Source organism: Coffea arabica, chromosome 5c (genome assembly GCF_036785885.1).
Source record: "Coffea arabica cultivar ET-39 chromosome 5c, Coffea Arabica ET-39 HiFi, whole genome shotgun sequence".
Classification (NCBI taxonomy): domain Eukaryota; kingdom Viridiplantae; phylum Streptophyta; class Magnoliopsida; order Gentianales; family Rubiaceae; genus Coffea; species Coffea arabica.
In genome coordinates this window covers 437,501-463,883 of record NC_092319.1, presented here as the reverse complement: position 1 = coordinate 463,883, position 26,383 = coordinate 437,501, and the positions used below count along the sequence as shown (strand labels likewise).

Below are 26,383 nucleotides of genomic sequence, written 5' to 3'. Positions count from 1 at the left end.
CGGTAAACTAATCAAATGACTTGTCAAAATGAAATCTTTTCAGTTTTTCTTCGTCCTGGCTGAGAAACCATCTGTGACCTCCTTTACACTCTACAGGTACAGGTTGGCTCTACCTCCACCTCCTCTCCTATTATTGGCAAACTTACCAAATTGAAAGCGACAAAAACTTGGGTACATCTAATCTCAATTACAGCTTATTATCCAAATTTTATCACACCTTTAATGCAATTCTTCTTCTTTTTTTTTTTTTTGGGGTTTTGTTTTAAGAACAATGAAATGGTCCTTTTTATTTATCAATAATATAATAATTGTCAAAATACATAAATTCTTGATTTATGGTAGAACCTGTAGGCTTATGTATAAAATAGTGGGCATGACAATTGACACATCGTTTTCAATGAAAAACCTCTTGATGTTCTACGTTAGTATTCCATCGTTTCATCCCTCATGCTGTTAACATTTAATAAGCATACAGTCTGGATCAATTGGTATGAGAAATCTGGTTCGGTTAGTGCCAGTGCTTTAGGCAGCGTTGTAGATGCAAGGCTAATTTTCATCCAGCAAGCAATAGTATTGCCAAATTGTATTCCGAAGAAAGGAAAAAAAAAAAAAGAAGAGGCTGTAAAAAGAAGAATCTTAGCCAGATGTTTTAACGGTCCAGCATCACCATGCACGCAACGCACTGAGACATGCAGCCTGACATATGGAACTGGATCCGTCAGAACTCAGAAGAAGAGAGGCAAGGCAACAACCAAAATAATTGTAAACAAACAAAAAAAAAATTTAGTACTAATTAAATTGTGCATGAGCGTTTGGATTAGCATATGGAGGCAACAAAGCACATGATTGGCTTTGGTTCTCCATAATTAATTGTACGCTCGATTGATGCTCATTATGAGAACTCTTTAAATAAATACTATGTATTACAGGCCGATCGAACCTGGTGTTTCTGCTAGAAATTTCAATAATGGTATTAATGATTTTATGTAATCATTTCCTTCATAATTCATAAAAAGGTCCTTTCATCATAACACATTATTCTTTTCAAGGGACCAAAGATGAATTGGCATTGCCTTAAATCTGCCCCGCTGATACGACTTGCATTTGTTTATCAGATTTGTCAAGGCTGACCATGTTCACTTCTCTCATCATGGTTTTATTTTCATAATAATATGTTTATAGTAGTATCATCTTTCCATTTCTTCCCTGGAGGGACCGAAATTGTGAGGTCTGTCAAATTATGGTTAATTGTGTTTGGATTGCATTTTCCATGATTTTTCATGGAAAAATTGCTGTAGCGATTTGATGTATGTGAGGAAAAAAGGTAATAGAGAAATGTGATCACAGAAAACAACGTAATTTTCCGACGGAAAACTGCAATCCAAACAAGGCATAGTTTATAATCGATTCAAGAACAAGTTTATCAACAACTCCATTATTTTTTCATATTTAAATCCTATTATTTATCTATCAGGTACATCACATATCATTCTTTTTAATTGTCAAGTACATTAATAGAAAAAAAGTGCACCTAGTTCTTTTTTTTTTTTTAAATACCAAGCTATGGTCAATTCAATTAGTAAATGTTTTAATTGTTTCTCTCCACGAATGTGTGTAAGATATCCTAAGTTGTAAGGATGATGGAGTCATTTTATCATTAATGATGTAAGCATTGAACGCCAAATTATCTTGATTTTTTTAAAAAAAAAATTTATTTATATGCTCGTGCCTCCTCCTGATATGGTTCAAGCAGCCTACCAGACCGACGAGTCACACTCGTCAGACTCTTACTCATCTCTTTCAATTTCCTTATTGTCATGTAATGGTACCACCGTCACCATCCAGCGTCCGTTTCGATGGAGATCAGAAAGCAGCATCTGCAAGGAATATGAATAGCCATTAGTATTGCCCCTTTGTTCAAAAACTCATTTTCCTTTCCAACCCCAAAATCTGCATTCTTTCCTGACACACCGGAGAAACTTGTCCTTTAGTTCCATTAAAACCACCAACCCTACAGCCACCGCCTTTGTGTTCCCCCGGTGTCTTCTTTCTTTCTCGTAGCACCTACGATTAGGATTTCGGATTATTTTTAAGCCATATAAGTTTTGAAGAAAACCCACCCACTTGTACAACACCCAATATTATTAAAACAAATAAATCAAAAAGAAAAAGAAAGTATCAAAGATGAGGGGTCTACAATTTTTTTTCTTCTTCTTTTTGGAGATGATACAAAGCGAGGTGGAATTTGTGGAAGAAATGTTTGCACTGGAAAATTGCGTTGAGACTCAAATTTTGATTTCTACATATATGCGGTATAAGGGGGGTGGGGAAACCAAGAATAGAACCACAATTAAGTCAATTGAATACTCCCTCCGTCCCACTTTGATAGTCCCGTTTTCCTTTTTCATCTGTCACAAATTGTAGTCCACTTTCTAATTGAAGAATGCAGTTGAATTTTAATTTACCTAAAATACCCTTATTCAATGTAAGTTGTTGTTATTATAAACCTACCCCATTTAATGAGAGTTAATTTTTTTTTACCATAAACCTACCCCATTCAAGTTTCCATAAAGTTGTACCATATTTAATGTGAGGGTATTTTAGGAAAATAGCAATCTAAATTTACTTTTTCAACAAAGTTAACTACTTTTTCTTAAACTGTGTGAAAAAAAAAATAGGACTATCAAAGTGGGACGGAGGAAGTATTTATTATGTGGCAAATTGTGTACGAATCGGTCTACAAAAGCGGCTGTAGACCGAGCCCACACAAGTTTTTTTTTTGGCCTTTACAAATGCAATGAATTAATGTAAAAGTAGCCCTTAAACATCATTTTGTAATGACAAAAATACCCAATATAATTTCCCGCTTTCAATTTACAAGGACAAGCCAAGAAAAGTAGAAAACACGACACGTTTAGTACGAATGAAGTAGTACTAGTATGAATGGACAGAGACGAGAAATGGCGAAAAAGACGGAGAGACTTTTTTGTCTGCTGCAGAAAGTGGCAGAAAGCCTATCAAAAGGTAGGAGGTACAAGAGAGAAAAGGAAAAAACGGCAAACCGGGACAGCGATAGCGATAGCTCCTCGTGTACACGCTGCTACACACTAAAGTTTCATCGTCATCGTCATCATCATCATCATCATCATCATCATCAACCTCCTCATCATCATCGTGGCTTGGTATCTGGAAATCGATCACCCCACCATAACTGATAACCCCAGCCCTTTATCTAAATCTTCAAACCCCTGCCACCTCTAGAGCCCTCTGTCGCGCACGCAAGCACTGCCTTGTCACTTTGTTGTTCATCTATTCACACAAACACACACTTAAAAATATTAATAGTACTTACTAGTAGCAGTACTATAAAACGCAAACTTTTAGTACCTTAAAACACGATGATGGTTTGACAGTTTTAATACAACTCCCTTCCTGCCATTCCCTTCTACTCTTATACTACTATTAGCTGTATTTGTAGCATTTTTTTTTTTTTATAAACTGATGTGCATATATTCATTTCTTTAATAAATTCCGAAACAAAATAAAGCATCCTCATTTTTTATATGTGATGCCACTACTTGCTCTTTTTTCTACCTAGTATAAAGCTTAGCAGTTACTAACATATTACTGCTTCCTAGGTTAAAAGCGGATTGAAAAAGAGCAATCCCCTATTTTTGTTTTGGGAGTTTTCTTTTTCTTTTTTTTTTTGGTCCTTTTTGTTTTTTTTTTTTTTATAGTTAGTCGAGTCGTGTCAACTCAACTCAACTGAGTTATGGGCTGTTGCCAATCGTTTCTCCCGATGGGCTCTCGTCCTCGAGACAAGGATCAACACCACTACGGTGGAGCTGTCGGCGGCCAACCCCACCATCCTCGTTCTTCAAATGGAACCGAAGGAGCTGGCGCACAAGGCTTCTCGGAGTTCTCCCTAGCTGAGCTTAAAGCTGCCACCAATAACTTCAGCTCCGATTTCATTGTCTCCGAGAGTGGCGAGAAGGCTCCCAATGTGGTCTACAGAGGCCGCTTACAGAATCGCCGCTGGATCGCTGTTAAGAAATTTACTAAAATGGCCTGGCCCGACCCTAAACAGTTTGCAGTACTCTCTCTTTCCCTCCCTCCTTCCTTGTTAAGTAATTAAAGATTTAATCTTTTCCTTTTTGTGCAATTGTTTTGGGATTCTTATTGGTTTTATTTGGGATTCAAAAAAGGAACCGATGGAGAATTTTTTTTTAAAAAAGGAACAAATTTTGATGTCTATTTTGGTTTTGTTTTTTTTAATAGGAGGAGGCTAAAGGTGTTGGGAAATTGAGGCATAAGAGGCTGGCGAATTTGATAGGCTACTGCAGCGACGGAGATGAGAGGCTACTTGTAGCTGAATTTATGCCTAATGATACCCTTGCCAAGCATCTTTTTCATTGTATGTGTTTCGATTTTTATGCATATGCTTATCTCCTGTTGCAACTTTTGGAGAAGTTAACCTTATTAGTTCAGCTGTTGTTAGTCTTACCAAATCCTGTTTCTATCATACGAATATCCCTTGGTTCATTGGGTTGTATCTATTTAAAAAACAATAATGTGTTTTTCATTAGTTTCGAATTAATGTTTTTGGTATCGGTGCTTTATTATCTGGGGTTTCTGAGGATAGGTTCAAAGTGGTGCTGCCTCTTGTCGGTGCACGAGTTCTTTTTCTGTTGTGCATAAGTTCTGTTTTAAGAGTTTTCTAATCAAAGGGGTTTATTGAAATGAATGACTGGGGTTTATTGAATATGGTAGAAGTATGAGGTCTATTATTATCCAAAAGACAGGATTTTTAATGAGAGAAGCCACGTGAAAGAGAAGAGCTCTGGATGACTTTTTTTTGTTTCTAAATTGTTTGCAATATAAGCATATTTCTGGAACATGATTTTCATTTCAAATTGATGAAGGCATATTTTGGAGAATATGTTACCACTTTAAGATCAAATGTGGATGTATCAAAGGAATTGTTGCAAATTAAGTCAGCATTAATTTATTCATGTATTCGTTGTGAGGGACAAGTGAATGTCAAAAAGTCCTTTGATATTTCCGAGCACAACTATTTGGGTACTAAATCCACCCTTTCCCCCTTTTCATGCTCTTCTGTTCCTCTTGGCTGTGGCTTAGCACTTCTTTGTTTTGATTTCTAAGTTCCAGCTAGTAAGATACTTTGTATTGTGCTCTTTCCTTTTGGAACTATATCAATGTAACTGCAAAACACGTGTTGATATCTGATGGTTTCTTCTAGTTTGTTGGAGCTGATAAGGAGTAATATAATTTTCTTATTCCATCATTTCCTATGGTCACTTTTTAACTTCCTTCTCAGGGGAGAACCAGACTCTTGAGTGGGCCATGCGTTTAAGGGTAGCTTTGTATATTGCTGAGGCTCTGGATTATTGCAGTACAGAAGGTCGTCCACTGTACCATGATTTGAACGCATATAGGGTTCTCTTTGATGAGGTGTTGTTATGAATCTTTTGACTTTATTCCCTGCTCATGTAGAAATATGTTTTATTGTTACATGTGACCATCATTATTCAATTGCAAACTTTTGCCATATTGGCCCTTAGCAGTACTCCTGCAGATGCTCTAGATTTTAATTCGAGAAATGCATTAATGTGGCTGTTGTCTTTGGCAGAATGGTGACCCACGGCTTTCTTGTTTTGGATTAATGAAAAACAGCCGGGATGGTAAAAGTTATAGCACAAATCTAGCATACACGCCTCCTGAGTATTTGAGAAATGGTGAGTACTTTTTCCTTTCTGTTATTTGTCTTATAATTGGAAATGAGAAATAGCTAATGCTGCACCCTTTTAGTGAAATGACATGCTAAAAAATTGCTTTGTATTCTAAGTAGACTCTTACTTTTGTAGTTTGGAAAGTAAATTGATTAAAGGAGTAGTTAATTAGTTATCTCTCTGAGCTTCTTGATTTGGCTTCTTGATGGCCAATGAAATTAAAACTAAGTTGGAATTTGTCCCTCATTTGCTCAAGAATCAGCACCAATTATTTGGGTTTATGTAAATTGGGTGGGGGCTGGTTGTTAAATGCCGGAAACAGGGATTGTATTAGTGTTATATTACCATTTTCCAGCAAAGAAATTACTGTACAAGTTTTGGTGTTTTTTGACAATGATTCAGTAGCCATGACATGCTGTTTGTCTTTTAGAGAATTAGCAGTTAGTGCACATTATGACATTTTCTTTAGCTGAGCAAGTGTCTTTGTAGATCTGAATGCATGTCTGGTTTCTTTGTTGTTTTCATATTTTGAGGTCAGTATTGACTTGATTTTGGAGATATTGTTGACTATTCACAAACCTATGTTTTATGTAGGAAGGGTCACTCAAGAAAGTGTTGTTTTCAGCTTTGGAACTGTCCTTCTAGATCTTCTAAGCGGGAAGCATATCCCTCCTAGTCATGTAAGTTGTTTGTAGCTTATAACAAAATACTGTCTCATCTTCCTGGTGTTCCTTCTGAGTCTCGCGGAATTTTATCCCAAAATTCCTTTCTCTACATACATTTATACTGTAGCATAAATGTATCATATATGTATGTATGTGTGCACACACACATATGTATGATATTCATACTGGAATGAAGGCATTCACTTGCTACTTGGGCAGTTGGACGTGCTGAGTAGATTTTAGATGCATCCTTAATAAGTGCATATCTGCTCAAAGAACGTGCACAGTGTGTCAAGAAATGATAAAATTAGATTTGTGAAGTGACTGATTACGTGGCTAACTCATTTTTCATGGTTGTGTGAAACTTCTTTTAGCCTTCTGCTTCCACATGCACTCTAAAAAGTTTTGCTTTGTGCTTTCATTCTTTGAATAGGATATGTATACATCCACTTTGTTAGTATTTTTCTAGACTGCCTCATAGTGTTAGATAGCTAGCTAAGGAATGACCAGAACAGACTCATTTATATCAAAGGTCAACATCATGAAAAAAGCGTTTGTGAATTGTCTCCGTCTTCGTCCCAAAAGAAAAGAAATCATGTTTCACGTAAAGTTTTGATGGTTTTAATGCATCTGATGTTTGAGGTGAACAAGAATCACCACCTCAAAGTTAATGTTGTGCTTGGTGAAAATATCGACCTGTAATTGGCTGAGTGCCTTGAGTCTTTTGGTTATGCTTTTCCTAGAGAAATTGTTTTACGGTTTATGGATGCCATGATTGATCAGGCACTAGATATGATACGAGGCAAAAACATACTTCTTTTGATGGATTCACATTTGGAGGGAAACTTCTCAACTGAAGAGGCAACTGTGGTTTTTGATCTTGCTTCTCAATGCTTGCAATATGAACCAAGGGATCGGCCAAACACCAAAGATCTTGTCTCAACACTTGCTCCCTTGCAAAATAAATCTGATGTAAGTTGAACTTTTTAAAGTTTGCTTATGTACTATGTAAGTTAATGATATTTGATTCCTTGATGAGCTATTTCTGTTGTTATTTATAATCTGACTTTAAAAGGTCATATTGAATGAGTAATTGGGCCTTGTTATCTTATGTTTCCTTTTGTGTTCTTAGTTTATACTGAAGAATTTAAGTTTCCAAATGTGTTTATGGTATATCCACTGCTTATGTAATGTGCCTTTTAAGCATTAAAGTTTGGTTATTTTGGGAGCTGGAGTATGGTTATTTGATTTACTCCAAGCTATATGTGTATAATCATCTACGTCTCATTAGGAGCTCTTTGCAAGAGTCTCCAAAATTCCAGCACTTCAATATTCTACTAAGAACACAGTATCCTAGATGTAGTTATGCTACTTTACTGGTTGTTATTCCACTTTGCACTTTTAAATTATAAATTTTGCACAGGTGCCATCACATGTGATGCTTGGAATTCCCAAGCATGATGAAACACCAGCAACTCCACAGCACCCTCTTTCACCAATGGGCGATGCCTGTTCGCGTATGGATCTCACAGCTATCCATCAAATTTTGGTAGCAACACACTATAAAGACGATGAGGGTACCAATGAGGTAATTTATCTGCGCTATAAGATGCAATGGTATCTTGCCTAAGACATATATATTCTAAGGGAATCAGTGTCAAATCTGCAGTTATCTTTCCAAGAATGGACTCAGCAAATGAGAGATATGTTGGAGGCAAGGAAACGTGGGGATTTGGCATTCCGCGACAAAGATTTTAGGTCTGCGATAGATTGTTATTCTCAGGTAATATTATACTATTTTTGCTTTTGTTCTGGTGGCAAAAGAGTTCAGTGTTTGGCTTTGGCCATTGTATGCTAACTCTTCATGTTGAGCGCTGCATCGTTGATTGCCTAGGAGTTAAAAATTGTTGACTGTTTCTGACAGAGATGCCATAATCTTCACTTTGGGATCATATTGTTTCTCTGTCTGAAAGTATGCTTACGAATTAGTAGGTTCTTGTTAAAAATTGCGAAATAATTTACATTTTTTCCCCTTCCCCTGGATGGTCTTGCAATATTAGAATGGAAGAGCACCTGGGTTTTCTTTTTCCAGATGCTCTGCTTGATAATTATATAAGATTGAGGATTCATTATGGCTAACTACAATCAAACCATGATAACTCGGCCATACACCACACTGTTTTCCTGAGTATCAAGTATTTTTCTCTCATTAAAGGAAATATACGGGCCAGAGAAATTAGCAAGTAGTTCCTTATTGGTACAGTGGTCACATCTGTTTTTTCTGGTTTTATATGCAGTTCGTAGATGTCGGCACCATGGTCTCTCCAACCGTCTATTCACGACGAAGCCTTTGCTATCTTATGTGCGATCAACCTGACGCAGCTCTTCGAGATGCAATGCAAGCGCAATGTGTCTACCCGGATTGGTCTACAGCATTCTACATGCAGGCAGTTGCCCTTGCCAAGCTCGACATGCACAAGGATGCGGCTGATATGTTGAATGAGGCTGCTATGCTGGAGGAAAAGAAGCAACGGGGTGGGAGAGGATAATTGTGCCTTCGTGTAATATTCTTTTATAGCCATGATTCATTCAATTGTGTTGTTGTAACGATTGACAGTTGCAATGTATCATTTGGTTTGAGGTGTTTGCCATATAAAGATGTACAATAGAGGGGGAGGCACACTTAAAATTGCGGTATATGCTCAAAAAATTTTTAGTCGAGCTTGTCAGAGTAATTGATAATTTCTCAATGTGTATAGTTGTAATACAACAGAGCTTGGGTCTTCAGAGTTAAATTATGCAACGTATAGTTCAGCCTTGCCATCAATGAATAGGCTCAGGAACTCTTCTCCATCAACTGTTACTTTTTCTATGAGCAGTTGAGCGAGCTTGTGCAGAATGTCAATGTGTGTGGTCATTATTTGTTTGGCCCTGGAATATGCCTTCTCTACGAGCTCTCTAACTTCTGAATCCACCACATCGGCAGTAGCCATAGAGTAGTCTTTCTGGGAAGACATCTGCAATTTAAACGAAACGAGGCGTCAATCAAAATTCTTTTATTACAAAAACAGTCGGACATATCTAATTTTGAAGGAAACAAGCACCTGCTGACCAAGGAAGGGATTGCCACCAGGTCCACCTATCGCAACTTGTCCAATCTTTTTGCTGAAACCAAATCTTTCAACCATCTGTCTCGCCACCCGTGAAACTTGCATGAAGTCATTTGACGCACCGGTTGTGACGTTTTCGGTTCCAAAGATAACCTCTTCGGCAACCCTGCATGATGGAGGCGAGAATGAAATCAATAACGCCCTCAGGCTGAGTCATGGACATGCCAAACACTAAATAGCAATTAGGTGCGAAAACCCCTTTTCTACTTTTATTTAGAGAAATGCATGTGGTAAATTCGTAGAAAAGAAGAAGCAAGGTTCCTTATCCACAAGAATATCAACACAAGCAAAGGATTAGATATGAAGCAAGGATTACATATGATGTTATTTGTGGCTTTCTTGTATATGCATATGTCATAAGCTATCCTCATTTTCCAAATGATGAATATACGAGCAATGCAGATGCATTGGATCCTTTTACTTATAATTCACAAACAAGTTTCCTTTCAGATAAATCAGTTTAAGGAAGCGGGCAGCATAGCACGCTAACCTTCCACCAAGGGCAACTGCCATCTGATTCTCCAGGTAGCTTCTGCTGTATAGTCCTGACTCTAGCCTCTCTTCACTTGGAGCAAAAAATGTAAGACCACCAGCTTGGCCACGAGGAATGATTGAAATTTTGGCAACAGGGTCATACTCTGGCATTAGTGCACCAACTAAAGCATGGCCAGCCTCTGTAAAGCAGATAGACCATATGCATTACATCAATGAGATGACTAATTCACAATTGAAAGATTAGCAATAGACAGCAAAGTATGCATCCATACCATGATAAGCAACCAGCTTCTTCTTCTCATCTGAGACAACAGCATTTTTCTTCTCTGGGCCAGCAATTATTCTCTCCAAAGCATCAGAAATCTCATCCTTGCTGATTTCCTTGAGGTCACGCCTGGCAGCAAGAATGGCTGCTTCATTCATCAAATTCTGCAAATCAGCACCAGTGAATCCTGGTGTTCTTCTGGAAATCTTTTCGAAGTCCACATCCTTGGCAAGAGCCTTTCCTCTGGAATGCACCTGCAACACAAGACATGTTAATGGTACAATCAGGAATGCTATGAAACAATTAGTCGTTGGCGGACATTACAGGAACCCATTAGATTTTTATTGAAAGAGTTTGAGAATCAACTTAGGACATGAACAGTAACAACACTATCTCTGTCACATAATCACTAAAGTTGCACAAGTATCCAGAACACCAAGTAGGTGGATCAAATTCAGAAGATATTTCTCCCTGATAATGCATTTACAAATAATGTATTTGACAAACTTGGGCAGATTCCATTATGGTACAGCAAAATATTACGTTGTAACACAATCTACTTGTAAAAAGAACCCAGACTGTGTTTCTTAAAGATGCGTGTTTCAAAATAGAGTGCATTTGCATCTGTCACTTTTAGATCGCAACCATCTCTTGCTTCCGAATTAAAGCCTATGCTCAACCACACACGGTCTATGTCCATGCTACTATTATAATGACTTCAATGACATTGCTGCTAAAATAACAGAATGAAAACGTGTAGATTACTAGAAAGGGAGCTGACCTGAAGAATCTTGACTCTGCCAGCGACATCAGGTCTGTCCACTGTAACCTGGCGATCAAACCTTCCAGGCCTCAATAATGCAGAGTCAAGAACATCCGGCCTGTTAGTTGCTGCTAAAACTATAACACCCGAGTTCCCTGAAAACCCATCCATTTCAGTCAACAGCTGATTAATGGTCTGTTCTCTCTCATCATTTCCCCCACCAAGCCCTGCTCCTCTCTGCCTTCCAACAGCATCAATCTCATCAATAAACACAATGCAAGGAGCCTTAGACTTGGCTTTCTCAAACAAATCCCTCACTCTGGAAGCTCCAACACCCACAAACAACTCCACGAATTCAGAAGCAGCACAGGAAAAGAACGGCACGCCAGCCTCACCAGCAACAGCTCTAGCCAAAAGGGTCTTCCCTGTACCAGGTGGTCCAACCAAAAGACACCCTTTGGGAATCTTAGCACCTAGAGCAGTGTACTTATCAGGATTTTTCAAGAAATCAACTACTTCTTGCAACTCCAGTTTTGCCTGATCAGCTCCAGCAACATCAGCAAAGGTCACACCCGTCTCAGGAACCTCCTGAAACTTTGACTTGGACCTGCCGAAATCCATAGGCCCGCCGAGACCACCAGGCCCACCGGGTCCTCCCTGAGCCCGCCGGAAAAGGAAGAACAAGCCAGCAAAAGCGAGAAATGGGAAAAGCAAATTCCCAATAAAATTAAACAGACCATTGCCAGAATCACCCTCAGAAACTGAAATGTCAACTCCGTTCATTGCCAAAATGTCAATCAAGTCGGGGTCATTAGGCACAATTACAGTAGCTCTGCGGCCATCCACGGCGGTGAGCTGAAGGGCACTACCGTCTTTGCTGAACCTTACCCTCTCCACTTTACCCTTCTTGACAGCATTCAAGAATTCACTGTACCGCCACTGGGACCCCTCTGGGAGGTCAGTGGAGGGCTGAGCTTGGGGCTTTGGGGCATTCAAGATCAGATTTTGGGAAAAGGGAGATGGGTTTGAAGGACTGGGTTGTGGGGCTTCGGCTTGAATTACCGGAGGCAGAGTTGGCGGGGCAGTGTTATCCACGGCTAAAGCTCGTGGGTTGATTGAGGAAAATAGTAGAGCAGCTAGTGTGGCTTTTGATGGAATATCCTTCAAGGATTGTGAAATACTATTGGATTTTTTCCCTCCAAGGATTGATTGGGGAACAAGAAATTTTCTGGGCAAAGATTTAGTTGTCTTTGGGGTCGGAGGTGAGAGGAAGATTTGAGTACCCAAGAAGTTGGAGGCTGTGGAAGAAGCCATAGGGGAAGTTCAATTGGTTGAATCAGACGCAGTTGAGGCTTACTACTCCTCTATGCTGGCAGTTTTCAGTGTAAAGTTCGAGTCTTTCTTTTTGTGAGCTTGGGGAGTTTCACGTTGGAGCTGCGAAAGATAAAAGTGATTGAATCTCAACTACTATACCGGGGACTTTTCAGGGGAGGGAGTGAATATATATCTGTCCATGAGAGCTTGGTTTGATAAAGGGTATGAAGAAAATTTGTGAAACAAGTCTGGAAGATCAAAGTTGGGTTTTTGGTTCAACATAAGCCATATGTTTGGGGAGTAGCTTGGATTGCTTCTACGTGTTTTCAATGCTAACCAGAAATGGGAGCTTTGATTTTTTTATTTTTTCGTTTCTTCTTGCCCCACGAACAGCAAAATGAAGTATAAACCGGTAGTGTTGTTAGGCCAGGCCGAACCGGCCAATCCGGTTATGAACCATTTTTTTTTGTCCCCAAACTGATTTGTAGCACAAAATCGCTTTGATAAAAAATCAGTCAAAATCGATTAAATCAGTTACCCGATTCTCAATCTTTTTCTTTTTCTTTTCTCCCAATCATAATTTGAGTTCTCTAAATTATAACATATTCGTTTATTAATAAGAATTTAAAAAGTCACCCATTTAGTGTAAGTATTAAAATCACTCGCTTTCTTGAATAATCTCTAAATCAAAATATTTTCATCCTTACGATCCTATCAATTTAGCATTAGTTATTCCAACTTGCATTAATTTGTTTTAATTTAATTTTTCAAGTGGTTTTGGTGAATGAACATATTTTAGCCATGAACTTACATTTTTGTGTATAATTATTAGGTGTATATTTGATTGCAAATCTAATATTTTTGGAACATTTTCTATTATTAGTCAAATATAGCCAATAACTTAATTTCAATATTTCTAAAACTTATAAAATATAAAAATAATTATGACATTATGCTAATATCAGCGAATTTTTTAGAACGATTTAACCAATCTAACCAGCTAATCCCTGACCCAATAATTTAATCGAGTCGTTATCCGGTTCGAATTTAATAACATAATTGTTAAAACGGGATGTGTAAAGAATATCCATGTTGACCACTTTGACCTCACTAATAGTATATGGATTAAAAATGGCCATTGAATTAGTGTATTTTTTTCACTATCACACAAGAGGGATTTGATCTTGATGTTGAGGCGGAGACATTGAGCTCGAGTGCTGGGGAATAGAAGGCGTACAAATTATGGCAAATAAGATAATTCAGGACTTCAAGTAATCAAGGACTATTTATCTTTCAATTTGCTGCCTAAACAGTAAACACTAGTTGTGTTTGGATTGCATTTTCCGTCATTTTTCATGGAAAAATTACTGTAGTGATTTGATATATGTGAGGGAAAAAGGTGATAGGAAAATGTGATCACGAAAAACGACAATATTTTCCGACGGAAACAAGCAATCCAAACGAGGCCCGTTTTCCAATTGGTGTTTAAGGTGAACAAGAAATAGATTTAGTATATCATCTTTATAAATACATATGGTTGTTATATTTTGTACGGATTTTCATTTACAATCATTTCACAAGGAAAGTTATTACCCATTAATTTTTAAAAAAAACTGAAATAAATAAAAATATATTTTATTATAATTTCTATATTGTGTTTAAATTCAAATATTATGCACAGCCTGAAACGTGGACAAATCGAATTGGGACAAAGTTCGTTATCTATAGAAACTAGTATAAAAACAACATAAAATTTTTTTTCTTGACATGAACTATAAACTTATCATCAAAATATTTTGGCTTATTATTATTTCTTTCACAAGGTTCAAGTTATTTGGGTAGTTACAATGGTTAAGGATATTTACGAGTGGTTTTGTGGGTAAAATATGATGAGGTTTTTTAAGGGTAAAAAAATTGGAGGTTTAGAAAATGATTTTTTTATAAAAAAAAGTGTTTATAAATGGATAACAATTTGTCTAAAATGTTCAAAATTGAAGCTAATCTCCTTACCACAATGGAACCGCTGCATTATCGTTTTCTTCTTGTACTAGGAGGCATGAACCGCGCCCTGCGCGGTGATAATTTATTATGGATGCCCATAAAACATATGTAGCAGGTATATAATTTTGAAAATAAAAAGGACATTGACTTTATTAGATGTAATAAGTTGGAATAACAAAAGTAACAGCTAGGACAGAAGGAATGTTTGTTGCTTAAAACTCCAAAGGCTAAAGAACTATACAAAGATCTAGGCTTTAGAAACGCAGAAACAAAACAAAGTTTAGTAATTGTCCAGTGAATGAATCGTCTAAGTAACAAACATGTGGTCTATAGTCTACATATCACTATTCCAAATACTACTGCTGCCTAAGAACTCAGCCCAAGAAGAAAGGCTCTGAGCTGGCAGCATAACAAAGCATCCCAAAGAAAATTTTTTAAAAAGAACAGAACCACTAAATGCTATTAGTATCAATAGCATATAAGCCTCAAAACTAATACCGACGCCACTACAAGCTCAAAGAAGTTCACGAGCTGACAAGATAGCACAAGAAATAAGCATCCAAAAACAACCTCTCTAAACTGGGTAGCAAGCAACAACAGCGTATTTAGTGCATGTCACTTTGTTGATCACATCGGATGAACGCTTAAAATAGCATAGGAGCCTGGTCAGTTCAATTCGACAAGCCACACGATGGTACAACTTAAAGGTCTGCAAAAAGGTTGAATCGAAATAAAGTGGCAATTCAAGAATCCATGTACACAAATCAGACCATTTAAATTGCATAAAAGAAAGTTCATTAATGACAAATCCAAATGACCTGGCTACATAGTTGAACAATCTCCAAGTTCAGGTATCTATGCATGAGAATAGAGCAACACATAACCTCATCGTCAGCAGCCTCAAACATGTCAAGCGCGCTAACACCAATCAGCTTCTTAGCTTCGACACCTAATGCAATAACATTTACACACCCAGTATCATCATGAAAAGTGAGCCAGATCCATGCTCTATAACAAAAATAACATTAACCACCAAAAAAAAGGAAACCAAGGAATACATAGAGTTTTTAAAAACTAATAACTAATAACAAATCCACGATGCACCTAGGGAAATCATACATTCCCTGACCTCAACCAAGGTATACAAATAGTCTTATATGTTGACAAGACACCCTCAATTGATTTTAGTTTTCTCACGTGGCACGATACCGTTGGGGTAAAAGATTGGAGGCACAAACAAAAGTGACACGAAAAATCAACATAATTTCTTTTCACAAAAAATCAAGATGCAGAGGGGAATGCAATATTGGCCATACATCTTTAACAAGAGCTCTGTGTTATTATAGCAATCAAACTTCCAGATAAGAGTTTTGGAGCCACGAAAACAGGCAATTTCGCATTTCAGACACATGCAAACATTTAATTCTTGTTTATCAATGAAGGAACATTATTACAGTTGCAATGTACATTTTTTGTGTGCTAAAATGTCTAGAATTAAAAAGTTTCATCCTCCATTTGCAAAGCCTTCTATTGCATGATACAGTTCCTGCCAAAATCCAGATGCAGCAGTGATTTGATACTACAAACAACTTAACTAAGAGAAACAGCTCCTTAGCAGTATCAAGAACAACTGAACATTTAGTATTCATGCCAGACTGCAGATTTACCAAAATGATCTCATAGCATTATACCTAATCAATATTGAACAAGCTAAACGTTTAAAAAAGTTTCCTCGTCTAATGTAGCTCAGGACATAGAAAACAATGCATGCAATAAATCTTATAGAATAATCAGTGGGTAGAAGCAACCTTTTTTGTAGACAAATCCTTTTTTTTTTTTTTTTTGCACTGGCTTCTTCACAGTCGACCCAAACACTTCATACTTAATAAAAAGGAAAATGTTTAACAATCAAAAGCTGTCCCATTCCATTTCCAGTAGCAAAAAAAATAAAAATAATTGTCTAGTTTATGGAGTAAATCTTGCACCCGAGTACGTGAACTATTAACCCAATACAGGAAAGGTCAACTGCACATTAATTAAAGTACTGCAATTCAAATAGAACTAACATGAAACGGGGATACCTCTAATCAAATGCATAGGGATCATCTGCATAAGGATTCAGAGATCCTTCTGAAAACAGATCACCTATATTAGATGAATTTGTATGAACTTGTCCCTTTGTTCCCTATCATGAAATTCCAATCACAAATGTCAGCACACATAACATAAAATTATATGTGACCGTAATCACAAGGCATCTTGCAGTGTACAGAGACAAACTTCATCACATACAGTTAAATTTCTCCTTGTTTCTACTTTACCTTGCTCAGGTTAACCAATTGCTCTGTTTCATTGCATTAATCTATTAGTAATCACAACTTAATCCTAAATGATATGAATAAGAGTAACACCATTTCAAGGTAAGAGAATTTTGTGACCACGATTATTGTCTGTCTAGTACACCCCATTCATCAAAAATAGGCAAAAATCCTACTTCTTGTTGGGTGAGACATGACTGACACTCCACAAAAGATCAAAAGCTAAAACAACCAGCATGATGACACTGAGAAGGAAAATTTATCCTAGTTCATTGTTTAATTACCTTAGTAACAGCTCTAGGTGTAACAACTTTTGGTGTCTCTAGTTTTTTATGTCTGCCTGGGTCCTGTAGTAATAGAGACAATTACACATAACCAAGAAATATACACATAAAGAATCGTTCCCCTACGACAATGCATACTGATCAGAAATCAAAATTACATACCGCAAACATTACAGTACTTTTGGTTTTCCTTTTTTTGTAATTGTTCTTCCATTTGCTGTTTCGACTTCATATTCATGATGAGTGACATGCTTAAGCAAGGAAAGGAGGTTAGACAAACGGGCACAAAGAGTTGGGCTGAATTTTCTACGAACACAGAGAGCTTATCAATGATATTCAGAAGCATGAACCTAATTTTCCATGTCTTTCTTGAGATATAGATTAAATTGACAAAAAAAGAAAAAAAGGGAGAGCGAGGCATAGGAAAACTGATACGGGTCATGGATTTCTCTTTCATTGTAAAAATATAGACTGGCAGGCTTTCCTTTTTTTTTTTATTAGTGCTCACTTGGTCGGGTTGGTTATAAGAATCGGACCTTTTCTTGGTCAGCGAGGGTGAGTTTGTCGGAAGCGTCGGAAAGGGAGGCATCGAGGGACTGAAGCTGGGACTGAAGGTCGGCGATGATGGCGTCAAAACATACGAATTCCAGGCAAAAAAAAAAAAAAAAAAAAGAAAGAAGGAAACTTGTAGCAAGGACTGAAGCTGACTGGACAGATTACAACGAAGGAAGAGGAAGAGATCCAAACGAATGGAAGAAGATCCGGACAGCTGCAACCAACAGCGAAGATGGCACCTCCTTGGGCGGAAAGAAGACAGTGACCGAGCAAAAAAACAGAAAGCTGCACGTCACCGGACAAGGGAAAAAAATAGGAACGCCAGGGAAAAAAAATGAACAGAGGAAACTTGAAGAGAGGATCGGACCTCACTGGAAAGGAAAATAAAAGACAAAGAAGAGAGCTTACAACAAAAGAGGAGGAGAGGCCAACGAACGGCACAAGATCTGTACCGATGCAGCCGACAGCGAAGGTGGCAGCTCCTTGGCCGGTAAGAAGGCTATGGGCTTGGGAGAACCGAATACCAGAGCTCAACAAAATGTTGCAGCAGGCTCCAGAGCATGCGGGTAAGTGGCAGAGCAACATTGTGGGGAGAAGTAAATGCAGTTGGAGAGAGAAGGGAGCGGGAAGAAAGCAAATGCAGCAGACGCATAGAAAGAAGGACGGACGGTCACATGGGACACTGGCTGGCGAAACCAGATGGGAAGCTGACGCGCGATGCGCGAACAACATGATACTTCCAATCCACATGCCGGGCACGTGAGAGGACGACGAAAGTTTTGGCTGAATGCTGGTGGGACGTTATCTACTTATGTTGAAAATGCAGGCCCAAAGTGCAGATTGCTGATTTCAGCGTGGCTTTCGATCATGCCTGATGGTGGGTATTGGGTACTCTGTCGGTACAAAAAAAGATGTCTTCACGAATTGGGAGTTGCACCCTTAAAAGGGCAAAAGAAAAAAAGTTTGAACAGTCATTTTTTGTCGAAAAATTGCTACGTTTTTTATGAACGTATTTTTTTATCGTTTTTTTTCCTCATATGTATCAAATCATTACAGTAATTTTTTACAAAAAAAATTCAGAAAAATACAATCCAAACACAACATTGAGCAACTTTCTTTTAATCAGACTTTTACATGCAACTGAATGGAATCAAGAAAGGAACAGAAAGGGAAGTTTCGACTTTCAAGCCAAACCATTTTTCTGCTAAAAACCAGTGTGGATTTTCTAGTCTAGAGGGCCATTCGACTCATCCGAAGGGAAGGGAAACTCTGGCAAACGCATTGCAACGAATCAATTAATGATTGATAGGCTTTTCGGACCCTGGCCATGCCACAAGATTTCGGACATTTCTTTTTTAGTTCTTGTAGCATCTCTTTTTATGGGTTTGAATTTGGGTTGACGGATGGATTGTTCACTGATTTGGGCCACGCATCAGTCTCACACTCTCATCGTGACTCCTTGAATTCCAAAACCCTTTGTCAAATTATCACCAACTTATCCTGTAATCCTTGCACCCAACCCACAACCTGATTTTATAATTTACAGCACCATCCCTTTTACTACTATTTAGGCTTTTAGTTACCGGTTTGCCTACCCTTCTCTATTTATTTCTTCGGCCTTTTTTTTTTTTTTTTTTCTCATTCAGTTGGGAGTGTCCGGACTTACACCCGACTAGTCCCTCAACCCCGAGGAGAACGAATCCCACCGATCCTCAAAAAATTATGCTGAATTTGCTGAACTCGGGATCGAATCCATACCGTCTCGCCCTAACTAGGCTACACGACCACCCGAACAATCCGTCGGGGTCTTATTTCTTAGACCTCTTCTTGGTTGCTTTTTGGGCGGTTACTGGGGATAACGATGGTCAACTTCTGGTCAAGCCGTCAACCTCATAGTACTCATCGGATTAATTATTTTCAGTATTTAGTCCCGGCTACTACTAGGCTTCCTCCGAATATTTTTGTTAGGGAAAGAAATGCTTTACCGTATCTGAGGGTTCTTATTTCACCGTATTTCGGCTCGACTAACACTACTGCTTAATAAATAGTTTAACTCCACATTTGATTGGAATATTTTCCTTGTCCGAATCAACCGGAAGGTATAACCATTTAGCCTGAAGCCACGGGCACAAGACACGCAGAGACGGAATTTTTTGGGGACAATGAAAGACTAGCTAGCTGCTGTATTTTGTGATTCCTGCAGGTCCATTTGACTTGGTTTTCTAGCACACAACAGTATAGGAAAGAAGATGAGATTTCTTTTCTTTTTTTTTTTCCTCTTTCTTTCTTTTTTTTTTCGCAAAGAAACAGCAAACAACCTAAATCACAACCTAGCTTTCTCCTCTTCTTTGTACCAATTCTTCGCAATAAATACAATTTTGAGGAGGAGCAAACGTAGATTGAGTAACAGCTATTTTCAGGGGGCAAAAAAAAAAAAAGAAACCCATGAAAGAGATCGAAGCTAAAAAATGCCAGACAAGTAATTTTTGTCTTTTGTAGCCACAGCTAGCTAACGAGCCAATTCAGACTGCAAAGATGCGTTGAGCTCCACTTGTTCAACCTCCCACCGTGCCTTGGCCACCACTTCATCATGTACGGGCACGTACTCCTAACCCATCACAGCATAATAATAAAAAAAAAAAAAACCATGAACCCCTATATATATATATATATATATATATGTATGTATGTATGTATCACAAACCTCGGGTCTACACAATTGAGTAATTATTTATATATGCTACGCTGCTCCTCTATTACAAGGCCACAGGTTGGAAAAGCAAGGCTTTTGGTACGTACCTCCAGTTTTTGAAGAAGCTCCTTAGCGTTTGGGGCAGAGACAATAATGTGGCGCTGCGAAGGTTTGATAAAACCATCTTCAACAGCCTTGTCTATGAAGGTTAGTAGGTTGTTGTAGTAGCCCTCCACATTTAGCAATCCCACCTATTATCATATGAACATATGTCGGGTTATAAACCAGCTCCACGATGCTAATCGAAATAGTTTAGCAATATTGAGTGGCAGCTAAGCATATAATATAGGCCATGACGGAGTTGAAGAAGGGAAAGAAAATGATAGAAGGTGGGAGTCCAGATTTGGCCAAACCAAAAATACAGTAGTGTTATATAGTATGTGCTTACAGGCTTGTCATGAATCCCTAGCTGGGCCCATGTGATGACTTCCAATAGCTCCTCCAGTGTTCCATATCCACCTAATCATCATATATATATATGTATGTGAATTGTTAAAAGGGTTCTCATCATGAGCACTGAGTTACAAGACTTGATTAAAAAGAAAGAGAAAAGACAGTTGTAGTAAGAGTCTTAGCTTAGCTAGCAGCATTTCAGAATTCCTGAGTAGTACGTACCCGGTAGGGCAATGAAACAGTCAGATTGGCGGGCCATTTCTGCTTTTCTTTGGTGCATGTTTGCTACAGGTCGTACCTCCCCCACCGTTTCACCAGTTATCTGATGCATAAACAGATTCAGATGGTTAATAAGCAATGGATCAAAAGCATGATGATGCATGATGAACTAATTGAAATCAGATGCCAAATTGGAGTACTGTAATAATTGTTTATTGGTCCAAGAAATTGACTCACCTCTTTGCACATCAGGGTCTTTGGGATGACTCTTGAGGACGAACAAAACAACAAGTAGAGAAACAATGAGAATCAAGTCAGCAAACGGCCAACCCAGCAAGGAGAGAATGAATCTAGACATCTATCTATCTGTACATGACGAGAAAAATTTGTTTTGAGGTTTCGAGTCTATCTGAGCTAAATACCCCAAGACGTGTCTCCCACCACGATGGACCTCCTGAGATACTAATCCCATTAAGCCGACGCTCCCTCCACCGTAAACTAAGTCCAGCCTTCTTGCCACCTACACAATAAAGCAGAAAAGAAAGAAAACCCCCAAAAAATTTGATGTCAAATCTTTGTTTACGATTCTCATTCATTCATTCATTCCCATGTAGTAGTGGCGGGTGGAGTATATCCTGTAAGTAGACATAAAATATCAGAGGAATCTTTATGGAAGTGGGGCAGTAGTATACCAGTTCCTGGCCTAATTCAAGAGCAGCATCTCTGTAGCAATTCCTCTTGCCAGAACTGCTTCCGCAAAACACACAAACGCTCCTGAACCTTGACTTGGCTGCTTCCTCATCCTCCATAAATCTCATCTAGCTAGTAATACTCCTTTTAGGCTTTTCTCTCTCTCTCTCTCTCTCTCTCTCTCTCTCTGTATATATATATATATATATATACATACATACATACATGTATATGCCTTGTGGCTTTTTTTTTTTTTTTTTTTTGGGGGTATGGATTTAAAGACTAAAGGATGCATTGTATGGTCCTGTATTTATGCGTTTTTTTTTTGGTGACTTTATGTCTCTTGTGTGTACGTATATATGGTCAAGAAAGGGATATAAAGTACATTAATTTTAGTCTCTCTCTCTCTTTTTTTTTTTTTTTTTTTTTTGGGCGTTTGGGGGAGGAGGGTCCGTTTGGGGTGGCTCCCCACCCAGGCATAGGTCTCCACTCACCAGGCGGTACCAAAAAGGAACACGCGGAACAACATCCACAAATGGGACCCGCCGGAAGCAGAATGAACGAATCATGATTGGATGAATGCTGGAATTGCTATTGCCACGTGGATTCCTTTGCCGGATAATTTCCACTTTCTACTTTTTCTTTTTCTTTTTTATTACTCCATCGTCTTTCTTTCCTTTCCGGCTAAATTGGAATTTGGGAGTCGGGACCCATTAAAATTTAAGACATCAATTTCACCTTCTAAATATGATATTGTAGTGGTAATCACTTTTAAGACTAATTAATCATTGTAGTAAAATTTTGCAATCTACATGTATGCTAAAATTTCAACTTCTATACACTGTCTTGGTTAATGCTGAAAGCACAAAATCCATGTTTATATTTTGTTGCCGTGAATTCTCATAAACGGCTAAAGCTCTACTCCTGCACGAGCTAATGTGTTCAAATTTTAGCCATAGACATGTCATAGGTAGTTGGGCTTGAGCCTCTACTGCTATTCAATATTCCCACAACATTAGTTAGAATAGACAGTTTGTTACTGCAATTGCAATATAAATAGAAAAATGTTATTTGCACTCTCCTTTTTGTTATTTGTATTCCTACTATTATTTTTATTACTATATAGTTTTCATATGTTAGACTATATAATATAACAAATGGTACGAGTATAAATAACAAAATATTCCCAAACACACATCAACATTAATTCGATCCCTTTGCAAACGCACACCGTTGATTTGTGATTTATTGTGACCATCGATGTAAAGAAGTATAGGTCAATTTTTTTTTTCAGAGATGACAACAGTTGTATGACCTAATCTATTCTACACTAAGGCGGAGAAGACAGACCTAAGGAGGTTCGGGGATAACTCGGAGGGGGCTAAACCACCATCGGATGAAACGAACGCACAACACACCCGCCTGAATTTTTTTTTGGAAGTAAACCACTTAAATGTGAATTTTTTAAGTATAGGTTATTTTCTCACAAAAAAAATATCGTGTGATCGAATCCCATTATCAATCTAAAGTTGTATTGACGGGCGATTTGTAAAAGTTTCTACGATCAATCTTTCTATGGTATCATATCAAAGGCATTTTCTAACCCGCGGTGGTTGTTTGTATTCCTCGCCTGAACTTACTGACCTGCTTTTGCTTGCTATTGCTTTTGACTCGAATGTTTAACTGAAATTCGTCGACAAAGGGTCACGTCTATGACTACGTGTAGATATCAACTTTCACGTCTCCTAAACCAATCCAATAGCAATGGGTCAAAAATACTTGTGACTCGTAGCCGGTTCCTTCCGTATACAATATAGTAACTATGTAGCTGCATCAGAAAATGACTCTCAGTTCAATATCAACAGCAGAAGAAAGAACGTGTTAGCATCAAAGTACATATGAACTTCATTCATTTAGGACCTTAATAAAGATAAGAATTTTAGTCGGTAAGGTGGGACCCTACTTTTTTTGGGGGGGGGGGGGGGGGGGAGGGGGAGGGTTTCGCTCTCACTTAAATTTTTTTTTTTTTAAAATTCCGAACAAGAGAAGTGAGGAATGAAAACCGAGCATTTAAGAAAGAAAGGAAGAAGGAGGAGGGGATTTGGCTTTTAATACAATTGTTACATGGTGTTGTAACATTACCAATTATTTGGCCAAATATATTTGCTGACATCACCATTACAATTTTCAATACACCTTTTTATCTTCCCAATTATCTTTTTATCTCACATACATCACATCACAAAAAGTGCTACAGTAAAAATATTTCAAATAACTTACAATCCAAACACACTCATTATAAAAATTTTTCTATGAGAACAAGTTGAGATGTCTGACACACGCGTTGTATTCAAATTTGTTCAAAAGTAGTACTACTCAGTAAATTTTGAAAAGGCATCTTGTCATCTTAAAACGCAAACAGTGCTGTAAACCTAAATCATCATCAACCATTGAGCTTGGTTTTAAGTCCCTCGTTGAATTGTAGGTGGGGGTTCAAATCTTATCTGTAGTTAAAAAAAAATTCAAAGAATGTGCTAAAGCACTCCCTTAATCTAGTAAGATCTATGTACCTGAAAGCCCGAAACACAGCTTCTTTAGGCCCCCTCCCCTCTAATTTAGAATGTATAAATTATACAATAGTTGTCGTCTCTGACAAAAAAATATAAATCATTATCTAAATGCTTTGTTTATTTCTCATATTTGACGTATGTGTGATGCGTGTCATATATCTTCTATCATTATCATAGATTCCATGAATGAAGAGAGAGAGAGAGAGAGAGAGCGCTAATCACTTATCCAACTGTTTTGCAAAATGAGCCGACGTACTTGAGTGGCGGTTCATCATCATACATAGCGTACACCGAAGAGAGAGAGAGAGTTTATGGTGAAGCATCTTTCGGTTACTATAGCGACAATTCATGAGACATAGAGTTAAATGGAAAATGTTACACGTGCAGTGCAGATGTTGACAATTTTCCCAGGCATTAGTATATTATTATGGGTGGTCGTTGGAGGGAGAAAAGAGTCTTCTTGACGTGGGGTGGGAGGAGGCTGGATCGATTGAGGAGCAAGATGGAAGTTGGCGTGGGGCTTCTGCCGAAGCTGGGGACCTTGAAAATGTGACGGGGAGATGATTCAACGTCTTTTTTGTTTTTGAATCGAATGCTCCTGTTTTAAGTCCACAATTCTCTGGCCGCCGAATGATGCATCATACCAACACATGGAAAATGAAAATTGCACCGAAGTAATTTTAGCCAACTCTTTTGCTGGATCGCACTCTCATAATCAGGGCCCCAACTAAATCTAAGCTTTAGTTCGACTGGGAAAAGTTTTTAGACCCAAATTAAATATAGGTCGAGATTAGATCAACAGTATTTATATGGTTTTCATGAGAATGGGCTCAATCAGCCAGGTCCCATCTCGATTAGGCCCATTTAACCTCTCCAAAGCCTAGCACTCCTCCACAGGCGTTGCCCATAGAGGCCTTGTTCTCACACTTATATTTATTTACTTATATTAGGTGTGCATATTACTGTTGTCTTCGTGAAAAAAGCTATAGGTACAAACAAAATATTTCACAAGAAGAATATAATGTAATGAGACTGTATACCAAATACAATCTAGAAATAGGATGAAACCGGACCTAACACACAAAATCGTATAGGGGGGTGCACAATCGTGGAGTCAAGGCATTAGGTCAAAGAATCAAATCCTTAATGCCGCCTGAAATCATAAGATGTTTTGCATATACATCCATCTTGTGCAGAAAGCACTTCACTTCTTTAAGCTGTCCTTAATTTCAAAGTATACAAGTAGGCTCTTCTCCTCCTACATGAAAAGGAACAGGTGACTATATGAAAAGGAACAATTATCTAGTTTCCACCAGAACGGTACATCTAGTTTCCTGTTGGAGGAGGCGCCGACTCTAAGGTTCTTGAATCCAAGATTTTATGTCGTATGTGGTAGAAAACGAAGCCGTGATGTGATATATTATACAGTTGTAATAGCTAATAGGCACATTAGATTTGCAGACACCAGGTCGTCTGGTCTGCTGCATGGCAACGCTTGACACAGGCTGGCAGAGCCGCTTATGTTTTGACCCAAATCCACCAACAACTAATCCATTCAACGGCGTTGGAAGTTTCCTCCAGACGACATTTGATACTGCAGCTGTTCCTAGTATGCGTACGACAAATTAGGAGTACGGAGGAAGGACGCTTCCTCTGTCCTTTTCCTGGCTGCAGGAGATCTAATCACCTCAATTGGCTACCAGCTGTTTCTTTTCAGAAAACTAGATCGCCTGAGCTAAGCTGTATAAGTTGCTAATTCTAGGAAGGATTGATGATGAGTGCTTAATTAATTAGTACAATCTTCAGACCTCAGTGGGGGTCTAATTGGTTAATTAATTCCATCTGCTTGCGAAATGGCACGCCTGAATTTTCTTGCTCTTAGAGACTTGCACGATTCGGCTAATGACTCGCTTCACTCGCCAATCACCATAAGGGCAATTGCTGGGCATAAACAAGAGAAATGGGTTCACGAGGTTTCAGAAGCATCCCTGAGAATGTTGGAAACTTGCGGCAACACCAGGGATGTTCTCTTGTTCGCCAAAGACCATCTGCATGACCTTCAATCGGCTTTCCGAAGACGAGTAGGCATCGCCGACAGCAGTGCAGCTGGAGCAGCAAACAATTTCTCCGGCTACAGTCGCGAAAGAAAGAAATTGAAGAAAGCCATGCTAAGGCGGCT

At 38.3% G+C, this 26,383-nt stretch overlaps 4 protein-coding genes across 4 annotated transcripts in view; 1 reads left to right on the top strand and 3 right to left on the bottom strand.

The window, feature by feature from the left end:
- The first annotated feature begins 3,397 nt into the window (after nucleotides 1-3,397).
- LOC140007585 (serine/threonine-protein kinase BSK1-like) lies at nucleotides 3,398-9,242 on the top strand. The gene is made up of 9 exons (XM_072050344.1): nucleotides 3,398-4,093; nucleotides 4,279-4,414; nucleotides 5,339-5,472; nucleotides 5,651-5,756; nucleotides 6,345-6,430; nucleotides 7,199-7,387; nucleotides 7,839-8,003; nucleotides 8,085-8,198; nucleotides 8,713-9,242. Exons 1-9 carry the CDS (start codon nucleotides 3,773-3,775, stop codon nucleotides 8,962-8,964), a joined length of 1,503 nt encoding a protein of 500 aa, XP_071906445.1. The 5' UTR covers nucleotides 3,398-3,772; the 3' UTR covers nucleotides 8,965-9,242.
- On the bottom strand, nucleotides 9,105-12,770 carry LOC140007584 (ATP-dependent zinc metalloprotease FTSH, chloroplastic-like). Its single transcript, XM_072050343.1, has 5 exons — nucleotides 11,127-12,770; nucleotides 10,353-10,599; nucleotides 10,076-10,259; nucleotides 9,520-9,691; nucleotides 9,105-9,432 (listed from the first exon to the last, which is right to left on the bottom strand). Exons 1-5 carry the CDS (start codon nucleotides 12,420-12,422, stop codon nucleotides 9,211-9,213), a joined length of 2,121 nt encoding a protein of 706 aa, XP_071906444.1. The 5' UTR covers nucleotides 12,423-12,770; the 3' UTR covers nucleotides 9,105-9,210.
- Nucleotides 12,771-19,818: 7,048 nt separating this feature from the next.
- Nucleotides 19,819-21,798, bottom strand: LOC140007583 (probable cytokinin riboside 5'-monophosphate phosphoribohydrolase LOGL10). The gene is made up of 7 exons (XM_072050341.1): nucleotides 21,637-21,798; nucleotides 21,367-21,464; nucleotides 21,182-21,212; nucleotides 20,948-21,047; nucleotides 20,721-20,791; nucleotides 20,380-20,523; nucleotides 19,819-20,188 (listed from the first exon to the last, which is right to left on the bottom strand). Exons 1-7 carry the CDS (start codon nucleotides 21,760-21,762, stop codon nucleotides 20,090-20,092), a joined length of 669 nt encoding a protein of 222 aa, XP_071906442.1. The 5' UTR covers nucleotides 21,763-21,798; the 3' UTR covers nucleotides 19,819-20,089.
- A 3,761-nt stretch (nucleotides 21,799-25,559) lies between these two features.
- LOC140007651 (uncharacterized) overlaps nucleotides 25,560-26,383 on the bottom strand; it is a 16,724-nt gene continuing 15,900 nt past the window's right edge. Inside the window, exons 17-18 of the mRNA XM_072050574.1 lie at nucleotides 26,210-26,335; nucleotides 25,560-25,810 (exon numbers count right to left, since the gene is read on the bottom strand). Coding sequence (XP_071906675.1) covers nucleotides 25,560-25,810; nucleotides 26,210-26,335 — 377 coding nt within the window. The remainder of the gene's footprint in view (nucleotides 25,811-26,209; nucleotides 26,336-26,383) is intronic.